Here is an 18,389-nt window from a genome sequence, read left to right as displayed (position 1 = left end):
GGTCCGGATTGAGTGTGATGATCTAGGAAGATAAACTCTTGTCATGTCGCTGTTCCATTACAGGTATTCTGGCACTTTCCATGACACCCAGCATATTTTTGTCATGTACTTCCTCTGGTCTGTCATAAGTCTAGCGTCAGCCTTTTTAGTTTGCCTGCTCTCAAGTGACCCTGTTAGACCAGACTTGGTCAAAAATGCTTGTTCTGTAAAATTAGCGTTTCAGTATTATAATTGTTTTAGTTACTTACATACTCAGACATTTTAATTGTGGTAAACCACTTTACAAACACTAACATATAGTTGTCCTTTTAATGGCACTGTAGGAGGCAAATATTTTTCTCAGATTTTGCAAGCTGGTAGCTGGCCCACTGAGAAACCAAGGGCAGTATGGTACTGAATAAGACAGACTTTCCATATTATGCCATCTACAGTCAAGATGCAGGAAGGAACTAAGATTACTGGCTATATAAGACTATTAAATCACATCCCACTGTAGTATCTGAAGGCAAGGGGAGTGGCTGTCATCAGACACTCTTCAACTTGTGCTTTACAGCTATCTTTTTTTCTTTTCTTTTTTTTTTTTCTTTTCTTTTTTTTTCTTTTCTTTTTAATAATTGAGCCACATGAGGCATCTTAAGGCTGATCCTACTCCCAAAAATAAGTAGGCAGTTGCTGCTTTAGCACTGAAAGGGATTTGCTCATGCCTGGTGATCTTTCAGGAATCTATTTGGTTTGGATGTTTGTGGTCTGAGAGAGCAGAGATGAACACTGATGTCAGCAGAGACTTCACATTTCTTCAGAGAATCAAATAAGCTGCTTCTTGCCCCATTATAACTCTTCTGGGCAAAAATCCTTCCTGTGTCCATTTAATTTTTTTTTAAATGCTGCTATGTTCCTGCCGTAGAGAATTCTGTCTCTGACTCAAGACTTATCTGAGGAGTAAAAGCTAGCAGTGAGGTATTGTAACTTGAAATAGACATCATTTAATAAATGCATTTAAAACATGACCAAGAGTACATGGCCAGATTTTATGCTTTGGACATTTCATGTTTCTGGAGATAAGATTCTTGAATGCATGCAGCTTCATTTGTTACTTTGAAAGGAACATTTGGAGTGCAGCATGACTGGCTTGTTTCTAATGCTGTGTCTGCAGCAGAGTAATAGGTTGAATTTTTACTCAGTAAAAACAGATCCAGAAGCTGTAGTGGATAAGCAACATGGTCTGTGCAGTTAATGCTCATGTATTTATTGCGGATGGGGCAGGGTGTGTGTTAAGAGGTAAGTATAAAACAACTTCATTTGTTTAAATTAATTAAAATTCTATTCATGAAATAAACTTTTTTAAGCAAACATTTACATGTAAGTGGACTGAAGCAGGGATATGGATACAGTTGATTTTCTGTAACTTGAGTCTCTTTGCACCTCTTTATCTAGCCTCACATAAAGCAAAACCAACTCCATTAAACATCTAAAATTTGGAGCGGGATAAAAAAGATTAGATTTTGTTTGCATTAATGACTCACAGATAATTAAATATAGTATTATCATCTCCCACTAAAATACCAGGTAAAACCTTCTTTATGAAACAGAATCATATCAAGATTTTTTTGTGTGTTGCAGTTTGCATTAATGACTCACAGATAATTAAACATAGTATTATCATCTCCCACTAAAATACCAGGTAAAACCTTCTTTATGAAACAGAATCATATCAAGATTTTTTTGTGTGTTGCAATGTCAGTTTATGAAAGTCACCTCATCTTTGAAAAGTCAGTTTATGTAAAGAGATTAACAGTGTTATGTTTTCTCCCTAGGAATTAAGAGAGGACAACATCATATTAATTGAAACAAAGGCCATGCTAGAAGAGCAGCTAACAATGGCAAGAGCTCGTGGTGATAAACTACATGAATTAGAGAAGGAAAATTTGCAATTGAAATCCAAACTTCATGATGTAGAGCTGGTATGTCCTCTCTTTTTTCATTATGCTAATGTTTTGACTTGTATCAGCCCTGTCATGGCCCAGTATGTTCTCACTCCAGTCAGCCTCACTACAGGTGCTTTATGGACCGGAGCTGACTCCATAGGGCCAGTTGGGTGTCTCTGCACTGCATTCTGTGGCATGTATGGTAGGCAACAGCAAACATTTAATGCTGTACATGTATTTCAGAATAAAAGCACACAGTGTTTAAGGAGATTCTTCTACCCTCTACATGTGCTGTGGTTGTAGCAGTTCAACTGACAGAAAAATCTTATGCAAGAGCTCAGCATGCCTTTTCATTCACGTGTGTATTGCACAGGACCGGGACACAGACAAGAAGAGAATTGAAGAGCTTTTGGAGGAGAACATGGTCTTGGAGATTGCACAGAAACAGAGCATGAATGAGTCTGCACACCTAGGCTGGGAACTAGAACAACTGTCTAAAAGCACAGATCTTGCAGATAGTAAGTACTAGCTGGGGTAGCTGTTGTGTTTGTGGTCTGTTCCAGAATAGGCAGCTTGGTTGACTAAGGTGGGAACAGAATTTGAATCAAAGCCTGAGAATTTCCCTCATTCAGCCACCTGATTTTGAACTTAGGTTTTGTGGAATTTCTAAAATGTATTCTTTTCATTTCTTTCACTTTCTTTTGAAAGCATTAAAATGTTTTCCTTATATTTTGTTTGTTACTGAGAGAGTGACTTTTAAATAAAATTATAAAAATTTTAAAGAAGCTTTGCAAATGACCAAGCAGAAATGTCACATTGGATATTTCTAACTGAATGGCTGGGAGGAGCCTGTGATCTTTAGTATTCTTTAGTACAATTAGTACAGACAGTTAGTGGTCTTTAAGTCCCAGGAAGTGCTGTGTGCTGAAGTCATTTATTTTTACTAGATGCTGAAAAATGTGTACAGTTAAAATAACGGGCTGATTATTTTTTTTGAATGGTTGATTTGATTTCCGTGACTATCAAAAACATAACTAATGCTTCCTTCACTACTCAGTTTTCAGCATTGGTTTCAGTGTCTAACATTCATTCTGTCTATAATACCAGCCTAAATAACAATGCAAAATGGAATTTTGCATATAAAATATAAGCTGTTTTGTGCAGTTCCATGTGCAGCTTTTACTATTTACTCACTTGATTCTGGTAAGACTTGCATGTATGGCTTTGTGTACCAGGAGCAGTTTAACTTGAAGACAAAGGAGTGTATTAGAATAAGCAGATGCTCAGTTTTCAGTAAAGCAGTCTAGAAGAATAGCTTTGTTCTGTGAAATAACTGAATGTGTGCCTGACACCAAATCTGCTTGCTGTCTATGATCCGAGTTCTATTTAATAACATTAATAGCTAATTATTTGTTGTTTTTAATTAACAATCTTGCAAAGCAGATTTACCTTAGCCTGGGAAGTGAATGGCACTCTTTCTCCTTATGTATAATCAAAGATACTTCTTATTATATTAGCCAGTGGGGAAAAAAATACAGTTCTCTCAAAACTTACCAAGTTTGATAAAATGTATTTCAGGAAATTGTAAAGCTATTGAATTTTCTGTCTTGTTTCATATAGCAAGTTTTTCCCCAGACCTGATTTGGATTTGTTAGTGATGTAATAAAAAGAAGGATGCCTGTTTTGTTTTATTATTTCCTATTTATTCATTTCTGTCAAATATAACTTCCTAAATTTGCTCAACAGAGTGGTATAAAAGAAAAGGAAGAAAAAAGATGAGAGTCTATCCCTGCTCAGCATTTCAGCACTGGAGCTTCAGAGTCTCTCTGATTAACCAAAGAAAAGAGAGTAAGAGGAACTGAGAAAAAAGTAACCATTTATATTCAATAGGAAAAAAAAGTTAGTGAAGGAAGCCTCATTTAAAAGCACTAAACCCATTAAATTTTAAAATGTTAAACTAGCTCACAGAAGTGCTGTCCTACTTTCACAATGATTCTTCTTAAGAAGTTCCATTTCAATACATGTTGCTGTTTGTACAAACTGCGTCAGTCTGCAAAGCTCTTTTGGAAAACCTTCTGTTCCTGGATTTCAAGTTAAGTCTGCAAAGGTGGCAGATAGCAGAAGATTTTAGTTGCTAGTTTGCAATATTTTATTCAAAATAATTAAAATGAGGCATGGAAAAAAGTCACTTAGATAGGCTTTGCTTCAGGACAGAACTCAAATGGATTATTTAGTTAATGTTTACTATTTCAGTCTTCATTTGACCAAAACTTTCTAGGTGATGCTCCATAAAAGAGACAAATGGGATAGTACCATTCTCAGAAATCCAACTGTTCTAAAGTATTTAGTGTGCTGTATGTAATAGTGCTGATTGTTTAGCAGGAGTGAATAATCTTCTGAGACTTCAAGATAATTTCTTATGAAATGGGGTTTAGAGGTGAAGGGTAGCAGTTATTCCAAGTGAAACAGAGGGTTGCTCTTATAATTATTTCAGGTCCTGAGCAGAGAAATGAACAGAACAACGAGGCTTTGGTACTGGGATTTAAGGCTGAGAGTTAGTAGGACTTTTGATCTACGAACATTTAGAGTAAATTAACATCTCTGTTGTAAAACTTGCGTAAATGTTGTTAGTTCTGAGATTTCAACTTTGGACACTTTTCTGGAATCAACATTCTGATAGATGTCCTGTGCCTGGCTTATCGGATAGTAAAATACCCTCCCTGACTTGGCATATTCTTGATGAAGTATCTGTAAAGATGAGCATTGGAACTCACTTCTGTAAGGTTTTTGTTTTCATGGCTAAATGTGATTGAATACGTAAGTTTTCACTTGCTTTTGGAAGTGCACCATCTTTCTGGTTTAGCAAACATGTCACGGTGGTCTACTTTCTGCCTCTATTTATTTCCTTTGATGGAAGTATGAGAGGGTATCAAAGTGTATTTTGCTACCAACATTAAACACGTTGCTAACATGTTTAAAGCAACTTTAAGAAGAGTTAGGAAAGTAACTTAAGATGGTTATCTCTTAAAATATTTAGTTATTAAAGGTCCTAATTGTTGTCTGTCAAAATGGGTTCTGTGTTTAACAAAGTGTTTACTTTGCAGTTAAGCTGAAATGATAAGGATCTGACTGCAATTATCTTCATACAGGTGAATCTTGAGTACCTAGGAAGGGAGATGTTTCTGAATTCACCTTCTGATTCTTATGTTTCAACAGCCAGAAAGTCCTTTGTGTTTGAGTTGAATGAATGCGCTTCAAGTCGCATACTAAAGTTAGAGAAGGATAATCAGAGCTTGCAGAACACAATCCAGGAGCTGAGAGATGCTTCCTTGACATCCAAAGAGAGCAGCCTAAAGTTTCTGGAACTGGAAAAGGAAAATCAACAGCTTAGCAAAAAGGTAATTCGCTTGCAGGAACAGAGCTTTTCAGCTTTTAAGCACAGTGCACCTAGGGCTGTACGGCATTCATGAGCGATGAGGGATTGAAGGGAATTCATCCATGTTCACCAGAAGACTGGGTATGTTTAGAGGCCCATCTATTCAATTGCATTCTAACATTAGTGTATTCTGTTGCCTTCTACTTCACAGCCTACTTACGTCCATCATTGTAAACAAAAGCGACTGGTCCTGTTTCATAAAAGCTATCTTTCAGTGCTCATTTTCCCCTGTCAGATTGTACTGTTGATTGTGCCCCTTTTTGTCATGTTATGGTAGTCACTACTACACAAGGAAACCCTGGCCATGTTGAACTATTGTGTTTGAAAGTTTTAATATTATTTCCATGCAAGTGAAATATATCACACAGGTGAACTCAGGTTAGTATAGTTTAAAGGAAGTCTGTATTTGCTGTCCATAGGTCTGGATCAGCTCTTCATCTTTGTCTTGTCGTTTTGGCTATTGGAAGTTCTCTTTCTGCAAAGACCTGCGTTCTTTTAAACTTTATAACAAACACGCAGATCATCACTTTTTAGTTTTATTTTTATATATACACCTGTTGTACTCTATTATTAACCATTATTATATTCAGCTGAAATGCCAGCTCAGTGCTTGTCCTTGTGAAACACAGTGCTCAGTCACCTCCAACCACTCACTTTGTTTTTGTCTGGCTAGTAACTTGCATCCTGAACTCTGATTAATTGAGCCAAGTGCTGGTGGCGAAAGATGATACTTGCTAGTCTGAGTATGAAAAATTTCCATGTCAGTTTTTTCCACATTCCTACTTTTGCTAAATTATCCAGCATATAAGGCTCATTTTTCCTTTTTTCATTACTGCTGTAACCTCTGTATCTGAGGCATTGATGCAAAGATTTCAGTCTTCTCTGGCCTGCCTATGGGCTAACTGAATGCTTTAAAGGGCAAGGGAAGAAAGAAATGCTGGTCATGGATCACCAAATTGTAACTAGCAGAATGCCAGTTCCTCTGCTGAGGAGAGCTGGTATCTATCACGGCATCATTCCATCTTCTGGAGAAAGACTTTTGCCAAGTTGAGAGACCAATTCTGCATCTTGCCCGTCTTCTGTGAGCAAGGAAAAATGCAAATATTCAGTTCACTGTACTCCTTCCACACTACCATTTATGGCCTGTTGTTTATGAGTAATTCACTCCAGCTCTAATTTACGTGCTTAAAATTTGAGATCAAGGCATATAAAGCACTCAGCAGATAACTGTGGGGTACATCAATTTAAGGCACTTGAACAACTGTGGTCAACTTTGGCTTTGCCCCAGGCAGATTTATGTGGGCACCTCTTGTTATGGCACTATATTGGTGTCAACAGCTGTGATTCCAGAATTAGTCTGATGTTGATGTTGAGTGGATGGGCAGGGTGGAGGTCACATACAGGTCTGGTAGTTAAATAAAGCAAAAACCAGTAGTGGGGAATACCTGAATGGTGAAAGGGGGGCACTGTTTGTATCAGATCAATGAGGGGAAAAAATGGCAGGTAAAAATACTACTATTAAGAGCAATTGAAATGCATGAACTCTACACCAGAGAGCGCAGAGTATGATGGGAGCCATTGACTGAATACCACAGGCTGGTCAAGCTGTTGGTAGACTTCACCCCCTGTTCAGGGAAGTTTTGGGAGAGAAAAAGGTAGCAGACAGCACTCTGTAGTCTACTACAGAGTACAGAGCATACAGAGTCCTGATACACGATGTGTAAAATAGTCTTGATTTGAGATGTTTGAATTTTCTTCTAATCTTCTCTTTCTCTAACATGTTTTTGTATTTCTCTCACGCATATATCCACTTAATTAGAGGGTATGCATGAACACAGAGTTGTGCTGGGGGAAAGGGAGATAATAGGGGAAGTCACTCTGATTCTTTGCAGAGTGTTTACTACAGTAGACCAAGGAAAGGGCAACAGTTTCTAAGGACTGTTAAAAGATAAGCACATATAAAGTCACAAGATAAAGAAGTATTTTTCCTCAAATGTTGTGTGCCTCAGGGTTTTTTCTAGCTTTCTTGAGATACCCATAGTAAAATCTTGCATCCTGAAAGTCATTTAACATCCAGATGTTTGGCTATCTGCTGATCTAGTGCTTAAAAGGATCATGTAGGCAGAACAGTGTTACTCAGGTGGTACAAAGGAGATAATATAAATGGAAGGTCACATGCACCTTTTTTTCCTTTCTTGCAAGGTTTTCAGAGGAGCTAATAATAGAAAACCCTTCTTTCAGGCACAGTCAAGTAATAGTAGTCCAAGTACCTGTCTGTATTCTTTGCATTCCCGACTTTTTTTTGGGCTGAAACAAGCTGTGAACAGTAGTTTCTTACTTGCTTTCAGTTTTCTCTGAGGTGCTAATGAAGACCAGATATTGCTGAGCTACTGAGTTTGTTCCAGCTTTCCATGAACAGTTCCTTTGAGACTAATGAACCTAAATGTGATTATATTTCTAACTGTTAAGTCCTTCTGATCTCAAATCTGGGCAGCCCCTGCTTGTTAGAACACTTCCTGTAATGAGGCACGTGTTGACATAGGCAGAGCCCAGCCTCCAGCTATTTCCCACTTGTAAGAATTACTGTTAATACCTTTTCATTGATATTTTCACTGTTGGCAGAGTTCATAATGCCAACACACAAAAATGAGCTGATGCTTGTGCAGAGCTGTAGGTACTCACAGTACTCTACAAGCCAGTAAAGGAATACTTCTTGACTTGGGGAGCCTAACTCTCTGAACCTCTTGTTTCTAATCTACTGCTTTTCAGTGCTTAGTGAATTATAAATGCGACTTTCAAAAGGAGGGAGTAAAAAAAAAATCATTCCTTGTAGGACTGGGACCTTATTCACAAATCTTTTAAATACACTGTTGTCACTAGATGGAGAGAAGAGAGAGCCAACAGAGCACAGGGAGAGAGAAGGTAAACTTGGAAGTGTTTATTGCTGCAGTGATTGTCCTTTGTTTCTGACAGTTTGGTTTTTTTTTTTAATGCGGTTGCTCACTAAATTGTCTTAATAGCTCTCTCTTCATACACTGGTAGATTAAGGCCATCAGTGATGGAGAGTCTAGAAGGCAAATCCTTCAGAAAGGTGAGCACCAGAAACTTAAATAATTGACGACAGGAGCACAACAGGGTATTCAGCCAGGCAGGTGAAGCATTTCTTAGTGCTGCACCTTGCATGCTCTGATCTTATTAGGCTTGGAGATTCTTGGCACTATGAGGAAAACAAAACAGTCCATTTCCTCCTGTGGGACTGGCAAGATGCAGAAGGGAAAGATTACATCTTTCCACCATAGTCTTCATCTCATTCCTTTCTGATCTTCAAAATATCTTCAAGTTCAGACATACATTGTGTCAAGCTGTGTTTGATGTGTTTCGATGTGTTCTCTCCACACAGATTGAGAAGTTGCAAAATCAAATTGAAAAAGAGAAGCAAAGTAATCAAGATCTGGAGACCTTGAGTGAGGAGCTGATAAAAGATAAAGAGCAGCTACAAGTCATCATGGAGACTCTAAAAGCTGACAAAGACAGACAGGTGCAAACTTCACAGATGCGATATGAAAGCATGTGCTCGGTAGTGGTAATTTAGTGATGCCATTTAAAGCATGTGGTTCAGGGAGAAGGGGCAATTTGAGGGGTTTCAAGTGCAGGTTGAACTTACTCAAATGTAGGTGAAAGGCTTCTTCAAGTGAAATATAACAACATGTGATGGTAGCTACTGCTCCTGTTGCCACGGGGATCTTCAGGCTGTTGTAAAGATAGACCTTCCCTCTTTGGGGAGAAAAGCCCTGGGTCTTACTAAATGGCATACCAGTTGGTTTTACATATACAAATAAAACCCCAGTTTATTGCAGAAGATTGGTCTTCTGACACCTATATGATTGATTTAGTTGGGGGTTTCTTAGCCATCCAACCATTTTTGCTCTATTTCAAAAAAGGTGATGAGAAAGCATTTATGTCTTCTGGATTGATGTCTTAAATGCCCTTCAGTTTGTACTACTGTGCTGCAGTTCATGTGCAATGCCTTGAAACTATCTTACAGGTTTGTGCAAGGTATCATCTGTATTAATTTGACTAGTGAAGAAAGGCAGACACAGATCATTGGAGAGTGGTCTGTATATTTTCACCCTGTATTAAGATCTGCTCCAAGTTTTGTGGGTAAAGGTTAAAGAACAAAATGCCTTATTTGTGTAGCATTCTTCATCTTGAAGGGTTCTTACCCAGACTTCTACCCAGGAAACTGCACTTTACCCCCAAAGTCCTGCATTTCAGTTAGAGCACATATAGACTCTTTGTGGTAAGAATTAATGAATGCTTCACAGGTAGGGCAGGAAGTAAAACCAGAAGTACCCTCAATCACCAGAAAGGGCAGGTTCTGAATTCTTTCTTTGTCTCAGGCCTTTTTGATTTCTGTGGATTTTGTCTAGATAAGAATCTAATGCGCATTACAGTGTAAATCACAATTGCTTCAGCTGAAATTTGACCAGTGGGTTAAGTGTATTGTTCTTACAGAAAGTGTGTCCTTAATGAGATCTATAAGTAAGTTCTCAAAAGTTTCAAACATTATGGAGTTGGTAAACCTAGACAGAAAGATACCATTTATTAGGAATAATTCCTTACAAAGCATCTTCTCCAAGGTGTTTTCTGCCTTGAACTTCTTAGCTGGTAGCACGAATATAGCACCACTTTTAATCTGTTAGAATCGTGGGGTGTCAGAGGTAACTTTTTTTTTCATCACTTTAGGTTGTTGGTTTTAGTCAGGGAAAACTATTGAGAAATTGGTCTTGAATTAAGTGGATATGGTTTTGTTAACAGTCATCTGTCTGCTTCAGGACTAACTTACGCTGCTCTTTGTAAGGTAGATAAGTAACATTTGTGTGGTTTTTTTATGTAGATAAAGGACCTTAAACAAGAAAACGATCACCTTAATCAAGTGGTTTTGTCGCTGAGGCAAAGATCTCAAGTGAGCAGTGAGGCAAGAGTAAAAGATATTGAAAAAGAGAACAAGATCCTTCATGAAACGGTTACAGAGACAAGTAGCAAACTGAGCAAGCTGGAATTTGAGAAGAAACAATTGCAAAAGAACTTTGACCACGTTAGAGAAAAAGTGGAACGAGTGGAAGAGATGGAAAAAGAGCTCCATCGGCTGGAGAGGGAGAATGAACAGCTCACAAAGAAGGCAGCAGTGATGAAAATAGTGACGGAAAAAGTGGAAGTTCTTGAGCAGGAGAATGGGGATCTGGAAGTGGAAAATAGGAAGCTAAGAAAATCCCTGGACACATTGCAGAATATTTCCATCCGGCTTGGGGACCTGGAAAGGGACAATAAGCAATTGGATGAAGAAAATCTGGAGCTTAGAAAAGTGGTGGAGACGATGAGATTTACCAGCGCAAAAATGGCAAAAATAGAAGCAGAAAATAAAGAGTTGGAGAGGGAGAAAGAGGACTTAAGAAAGAACGTGGAAATGTTAAAAGCAATGAGCAAAAAATCAGAGAGGCTGGAGCTAAGCTATCAGAGTGTCAGCTCTGAAAACCAGAGACTTCAGCAAATTGTAGAGAACAGCAGCAAAAGGATACAGGAGTTAGAAAAAGAGGTACAGGAAATGGAGAGTGAGAATCAGGTCTTCCAGAGAAACCTTGCGGAGCTAAAGGTTTCTGCCAAACAGCTAGAGAGGTTGGAAAAGGAGAACAAAGCCCTGGAACAAGAAATGTCTCAGCTTGAGAAAGACAAAAAAATGTTAGAGAAAGAAACAAAACGGCTTTGGCAGCAAGTGGAGCTGAAAGATGCTTTTTTGGATGATAGTACAGTAAAGTTGGCAGTTGCTGAGAAAGAAAACAAGACACTAGAAAAGGAAATTGCTCGATTCAGAGATTCATCTAACAAACTGAAAGAATTTGAAAAGGACAATAAAGATCTCATAAAGCAAGTTACAATTGATAAAAAAACACTGGCTACATTGAGAGAGGTAAGCAAAATAATATTGCTGGTTTCGATATAATGCTGGTTTTTTATTTCAGCTCTGTGAAGTACCAGAGGAAGTCATCTATCTCATGACTGTTTAATTCATGAGCCAGGAGATCTTCATAGCTTTATCAGCCATCACTGGATAGTGTTGCCTTGCAAAGTGGAACCTGCCATGAATTGCCACGTAGCACTTTGTGTCCACAAACACAATGTCTCTAAGTGCCGTCTTTTTTCATGATGAGTAGGGTTTTAACACAGTTCCCACGTGGTAGCTGTAAACAGAAAGGTTTGATACTTTCTCTACCCCCATGACCACAAAACTGTTAACTGCTAACATGATGCCAGCAGGCAAGATTGACTCTTAAGCATAGAAATTAGAGGACTTATTGAGGACACATTAATATCTCTGTTCTAAACCAGGTTTAGTTAAGACAAGGACCATCCCAGATGACCATCCTAACCCTTTCAATAGCAGCTGCACCAAGTTTTTGCTTTATAACTACCTACAGCTTTTTCCTCCCAAAAGCTTCCCTGCAGAGTGAGAGCATGCTAATAAGCAGCAGTGATCTCTTCCAGTATCACCCTCAACTGCAGAATGCAGTAATCTCAATGTTCCTAGTAGTGATCTTTTAAAAATACACAATTAGCATTATGACATTGTCAAACTAGTGATATATGTGCCAGAACCTGGTACTTCAAGTGACCCATGGGCATATTCAGGTTATTGCAATTTTCTCTTGTTGCCTGCCCCAGCTGCTGTTGTCTTGCCAGAAACAGTATTTCCTGTGAAAGAGCATTCAAGGGAAAACAGTTGGTGCTGTGGTAGCTGAGTAGAATAAGTTTAGCAAGACTAATGTAGTAAGCAATTACATACTTGTAGATTTATTTTAGTTTTTGAAACGTTAGTGTAATTTTGAGGAGGAAAAGAAATCACAAACATTTGAAGCAGTCCGAAGTTGTGTTTCTATCCAACTTTCCTTAAAAATAAATAAAATAATATAATTTCTGAGAAGGCTCCTTTTTAATCTTTCCCTTCCCAGACTTCTGCAAATTTCCAGTGGTGCAGACCCATAAAGCATCATATCTTTTTTTCCCTAGTTAATTTCTATAGATTCTACAGAAGGAATCCATGGATGTTAAAGGACTTGTTTACAGACCGTTGGCCTGGCACTGACGTTAACTTTACCTTTTTTTTTTCCCTTGCCATATGAATGAATACGTGTCTAAATTTGTGATATCAGATGACTATTGAATATCTGCAGTTTATGTTTAACAGTGTGGTTTTGTTTGGGGGAGGTGTATTCTTTCTTGCTTTTATTTGCTATCCAGGATATTTTTATTTCTTACTTGAAGTGCTTTAGTAACTTTGTTGTTCTTCATTGTTCTTGTTTAAGAAAACTTTGAGCAGACAGCTAAGCAATGTAGTTCTCTAAAGTACATTTGCATTTCAGAATGCAGTGAATGGTAGGAATCTGAACTTGGCTATGCAGCAAAGATGATTTGTCCTTTTTAAACATGCTGACAGGTATTATGTCTTTTCAGGCCATTTCCATACAGACCGCTTGACTGGCATAACAGCAAAGTGTTGTCCTAGTAAACCTTCTGGTACAGCTCCATCAAATCTCCTCCTCATATGACTTCCTTGTCTGGTTCTGCTTGAGTTTCTTTTGAAGAAACCTAAACGAAACCAGAACAGGCCAGTAAATACCATCACAGCTGTCCAGTCTCCAGAGCTGTCCTGTCTCTTATGTGACAATGTAATTAGGGTTTTTTAATGTTGGCGGTATTTTACCAGAAACTCAGGGTCAGTCGTGAAAATGCACGATTACCAGGGGACTTGGTAATAACATCTTAACCATATTATTTCAGGAAACTTGCATGCTGAAATCTTGTCACTCCTCTGCGTGCGCCCGTCTTGGCTTGGCTTTTCAGCAGGGCGCTTTGTCCTAGCTGAGAGGTGGGAACTCCCTCTGCTGGTGTCTCCTGACCTGCACATATCCCTTCTGTGGCACAAGAACAGGATGTTTCCTGGCATGCCCACATTCCCCCCTATTTTTGAAGGCAGTCAGGATGCCAGTATTGGCAGAAGTAATTCAGTACAGTGAGTGAGCCAAAGGCCAAAAGAGGCATTCTTCAGATTTATTCCAAATAAATTATAAATAAAAGCAGTTTAATTCTGTACTCGGCTGTCGCCGATAAAGAATTGTAGCTGACCTTCTTGAACTAGGATTTCATCCAGTAAGTTTTTCAGTGCTTTATTTAAAAAAATACACTGCTGGTAAATTAGCACCACCCTTTGCACAGCAACTAATCATCATAGTGCTGTTACAGGATTTGGTCCTGGAGAAGCTGAGGAGTCAACAGTTGTCTAGTGAGCTGGACAAATTGAGCCGGGAACTGGAGAAGATAGGTTTGAACAAAGACCTGCTGCTACAGGATGACAATGGCAATGACGACACGTAAGAAAACTGAGCTAACTTAGTCATTCTTTTGACTCTGAAGGCTTTTACTCAGCCTAACTCAAGCCCTTTACCTTTCTTTGTGATTCTCATCTGTCCCACTCCAATTACCCGTACCAGTTTTGGATATAAAGCGGATTTTTTTTCTGTAGGAAGCTTGCAATATACTGCAGGTTTTGCAAAACTTTTTCTTCAGTGGAAGGAAAAAATGCCATTTTCTGTCTCTCATTACCACAGTCCCACTCTACTACCCAATAGAGTAGCCAAGTAGCTATTTCAGTGTGTATTCTTTATATTCTCTTTACATGTAAAAATAGTGTCTAATAAACAGTGGCTGTCATTACTCCACGTAACTGGTGATCCAACCACCCTTTAATATAAACATAGATGTTGACTAAGAAATTCCTGACTGCGAGGAATTCCTTTGCATGTCCTATAGTAATGGACAAAGAAACCCCCACAACCCATCTGTATATAGGCCTCTTAGTAAGATCTAATTAGAGAAACATACCCATGTCTTAAGAGTCTTTAGAATCTACTGTGGATTTTTCTTGTCCTGAATGTACAAAAGAACCATGAGAAGAAATTTCTGTAGTGTAATTGGGCAAAAAAGAAGAAAAACTTATTTTCTTTCAAGTTATGTAGCTCTTAGTTCTGTGGAGCTATGCTGGTGCTACTTCTATTAAAGTTTTCCCAAGGCAAGTTCCCCAGCTATAATATATCAGTAGCAATCTGTGGCAGTAGAGAAAATAATTTTCCTGAAGAAGCAAACACATATAATACAAAGTGGTGAGATTTGGTATGGGTGAAGGTGAAGTCCCCTGTATAGATGGTGGCTCATATCCTAGCAGCAGATATTGGAAAGCTGTTCTCATGTCTTTCAGAAAATACAAGTTTCTGGAAAGCAAAACCGAATCAGCACTAAAAATGGCACTAGCTGTGAAAGAGGAAAAGATTGCAATGCTGGAAGCTCAAGTGAAAGACTCTCTGAACTTGAACCAGCAGTTACAGAATGATCTAAATATGGTAAGAGGTTAACTGAATTTTAATTGCTCACTATGTGGTTAGATGCATTCACATGCATTTTGTTCTTTTTCACTCAGCAGAACAAATTATCTCTACTTCCTCACCCTTACACATGCATTTCCCAAAAGGCTTTTTTGACTGGATTACTTTCTCTTGTCCCTTTCTATATAATGGCACCAATTTCAGGAAAGCTGTTGGGCTGGGGGCACAGCAAGGGGGTGTTAGTTTTTTTCGTTTTTTTTTTTTTTTGCTTAACCACTGTTTGCAGATCTGTGTTTCCCTATGGCTTTTTCATTACTATGGCCTTTGTTTTGTACCTTGTTTAATGAAAGGCTGAAGAAGACTGCAGTTGAATGATTTCACCTAAGAACAGCTTGCTTGTTAGGTGACAGTGAGTCAAAGGGCGCCTTATTGGAGGCCAAGAGACATGGATTCCTCCGCCTGTCTGTGTCTCAGTTCCCCCATCTGTGAAGTGAGGGTAATGATTGTTAAGTCTGTTAAAGTTCCTGCAGTGAAAGAGTGGAACTGCATATCCCATCATTAGTAATATAAAATCCTACTTAAATCAGTGTTGAAGGTTGTTACTTGCTGGCTTTTCAGGTAAAGAAGGACTTTGATGCACTTAAGCAGACTAAACAGGATGGGCAGTATGCTCAGAAGTCACTGAGTTATTCTGCAGAGAAACTCATTCCCAACCACCAAATGACTGAGAAGATGGAAATGGGGCACCAGGAAGCTACCATGGAGCTGCTGAAACTGAAGGATAGGGCAATTGAACTGGAAAGGAATGTAAGCCTTCTCCTGTTTCCTGTTATCTCTCAGACTTCCCCTGCAATCATGAGTGGGTTGCTAGGAACTAGATTTTGAGCTTATACAAGTCTTCTGGTTTTCTGGAGCTCATTAAGTCTACCAAATTCTTCGGGTATCTTAGGAGCACATAGGACTTTTTTATTATATGTGTCATGTACATCATCATTGCCAGGATTGATTCTTTGTATAACATCTGTCCTACCTTTATTTAATGCTGGGAAGAGTTTGCTCTTGCACATTTGTTGCAGAATGATCATTGCTAATTGGTTCTCACCTTTGATAGGACTCCAAGTGATCAAGACAGCTGTTTCTTTCCTTCCTGTCACCCATTCAGTGCCATCTCTCTTTCAGAATGCAGCTCTACATACTGAGAAGCAGCTGCTTAAAGAACAGCTGAAGCATTTGGAATCACAGAACATGTCCTTCAACAATCAGATCCTGACACTGCAGAAGCAAAATGTCTTCCTTCAGGAGCACAACACTGCCCTGCAGACACAGACAGCTAATCTCCAGGTCAGGACAACCTTGCACCTCTCTGCCAGGAGACTGGATTTGATTACAGTAGTGTGGAGAAGATGGCAGCTAATAAGAAAACATCTGTATTGGTAGGCTGGATGTAGTGATGTAAAGACAAGGTCCATAAGGTGGAGCTTAGTTTGAGGTCTAAACTTCTCTAAGCTAGAAGGGAAATCAGCTCTGTAGCTAATGTCTGTTAGCTGTTTTCATTAAGAAGGTAGTTACTTAGAGGAAAGCTGTTAAAGTCAATCCAGCAAACTCCAGCTGCACTTCTGGAATAAAAGATCTTTTTTTTCAGTTAATGGTATGCCTGTGAAAGAGCTTGGAAGAAATGAGGACACAAGTTAGCTCCCAAGAGGCATTGTAGCAATAAGCTCCAATCACAATTTTCATATTTTCATACAAAATGTCAAAGCTGCTGGAGGAAAAGTAATAGTCTTAAAAATTAATTTTGAAAAAATAGCTTGAGAGATAGAAGAGTCTTAAAGGACAGTATTGGATTAGGTCTGATTTTATATTTTTTTTACTGTGACTTTCTCTTATCAAGCTTTGCTTCTTGCATCTTCACAGATGTTTTTCGTTTGTTCTCTTTGTTTCTCACCTGTAATTGAAATATGTACACAACATGAGAAGTCAATGCACTACCTGTGTACTGAAATCAGATTTCTATGTCCCCATGCAAAGTGGTGCAGATAATTTTGTTGATTTTGCATGAACATAAGTTTTCATTACTTGTACACAAGCATCAGGTGACTTAGCTTTGTACATGATTCAGAGATGCAGCTCAGTTGCAAGTATTCCGGCTTATCTTGGTCTTCCAGGCTCAAGAGCTTCTACTGTTAAGACAACAGTTTTTCAGTTTAGAGGTTATCCTGTTGTTTTTTGACTGCTGATAGCATGGCTTTATGTGGTGCACACTACCAGCAATAATACCAAAACAATGACTAATTGTCTAAATGTCTTAAGTCTACAAAGCAACGGATGCATTCTTGAATAACTCTATACAGATACAAGCTGCCACTACATGTTTGTTGTATGTACTAGTAGGTGTAAATAAGTAATACCTGCTTTTATTTGAGAAACTTTAGGTAGAAAATTCAACTCTCAGCTCCCAGAGTTCTTCACTGATGGCCCAGAATACTTTACTCCAAAATCAGCAGACAGCCAAGGAGAATGAGAATGAAAATCTACTGAAACAGAAGGAGCAGCTGAAAGCTGAGTATGAGTCATTGCTTCAGGACCATGAACACCTTGCTTCACTACATGAACGGCAGTCAGCAGAATATGAAGTCCTAATAAACCAGCACAGCTGCTTGAAAACATTACACAAAAACTTGGACCTGGAGCACAAAGGTCTTGGTGAGAGGTATGATTACTGCCCAGGGGCGCAGAATAGCCGGAATGTGCCCGTGTTACAATTTTAGCCTTAAATGGATGTCTCCAATTACAAATGGAAGCTACTAAATCATTCTCCTAGAAAAGTGTCTTTTCATTCTTGCTGTCATTAGGAGATTAGATGAAAACACTTGCAAAGCTGTAAATTCTGGACCTCTAAAGGTGGTAGACCTTTAATGACTGATGAAATTTAGCGAACGTGAGCTTAGGCCTTGGGGATGCTTTATCAGAGATGAATGCCTTTCCTGTGTTTAAGGATCTGTGCTACAAGCCTTAGCAGTGCACCTTTATGGTGCATGCAGCCTTAAAAAAGTTCTCCCGGATCTACTATGTGGGGTATCTTTTCTAGTCATAGAGTAAGGTCTGCAAGTCACCTAGGTAATTACCTGTGTGAGTAGTACATATTTTGTGAAGTTTAAGTCATTGAAGATTGTGTGTGGCATCAGCTGTGCAACAGTATGATATATGATGACATATGATGTACTGCTACATAAATGTTGCTTCACCTACCCCGCAAAACTTTTCTTATATAACTTAGTGATTTTCCTCAAAGTACTTGTATTTAGGTTAGTTTCTGTGCAAAACCATAAGCTGGATTCAGAGCAACTCAGTGGTAATCTTTGAGGGTGGAGTGAAACCTGGTGCTAAAATTTTCTTTCCCAAACACTAAGGAGCTGGCGATACAACGTGCAATGGATTTCGATAAAGTGTAGAAATAAGCCTATTGTGATTAAAATATCCACCAGGCTGTGTGACAGTACAGCTGCTTGGCTGTCAACTAAATGAGCTGTAAGTGATTACACAGATGCTGTTCCTGCTTACCAAGTCTCTTTCAGACTGATTAATGGTTCTCAT

The 18,389-nt window shown here is 38.7% G+C and overlaps 1 protein-coding gene across 2 annotated transcripts in view; it reads left to right on the top strand.

Moving 5' to 3' along the window:
- The window catches only part of CCDC88C (coiled-coil domain containing 88C), a 95,320-nt gene that overhangs the window by 58,404 nt on the left and 18,527 nt on the right, over nucleotides 1–18,389 (top strand). For both annotated transcript variants that reach the window (XM_057413304.1, XM_057413305.1), the window contains exons 11-20: nucleotides 1,815–1,961; nucleotides 2,299–2,443; nucleotides 5,142–5,323; nucleotides 8,762–8,899; nucleotides 10,259–11,329; nucleotides 13,660–13,787; nucleotides 14,672–14,813; nucleotides 15,414–15,602; nucleotides 15,975–16,136; nucleotides 17,228–17,505. In XM_057413304.1, the coding sequence (XP_057269287.1) occupies nucleotides 1,815–1,961; nucleotides 2,299–2,443; nucleotides 5,142–5,323; nucleotides 8,762–8,899; nucleotides 10,259–11,329; nucleotides 13,660–13,787; nucleotides 14,672–14,813; nucleotides 15,414–15,602; nucleotides 15,975–16,136; nucleotides 17,228–17,505 (2,582 nt within the window). The remainder of the gene's footprint in view (nucleotides 1–1,814; nucleotides 1,962–2,298; nucleotides 2,444–5,141; nucleotides 5,324–8,761; nucleotides 8,900–10,258; nucleotides 11,330–13,659; nucleotides 13,788–14,671; nucleotides 14,814–15,413; nucleotides 15,603–15,974; nucleotides 16,137–17,227; nucleotides 17,506–18,389) is intronic.

Source organism: Pezoporus wallicus, unplaced genomic scaffold (genome assembly GCF_028554395.1).
Source record: "Pezoporus wallicus isolate ANWC-B61680 ecotype Strahan unplaced genomic scaffold, APGP_CSIRO_Pwel_v1 contig_3017, whole genome shotgun sequence".
NCBI classification, from domain to species: Eukaryota; Metazoa; Chordata; class Aves; order Psittaciformes; family Psittacidae; genus Pezoporus; species Pezoporus wallicus.
This window is presented reverse-complemented; position numbering and strand designations above follow the sequence as displayed.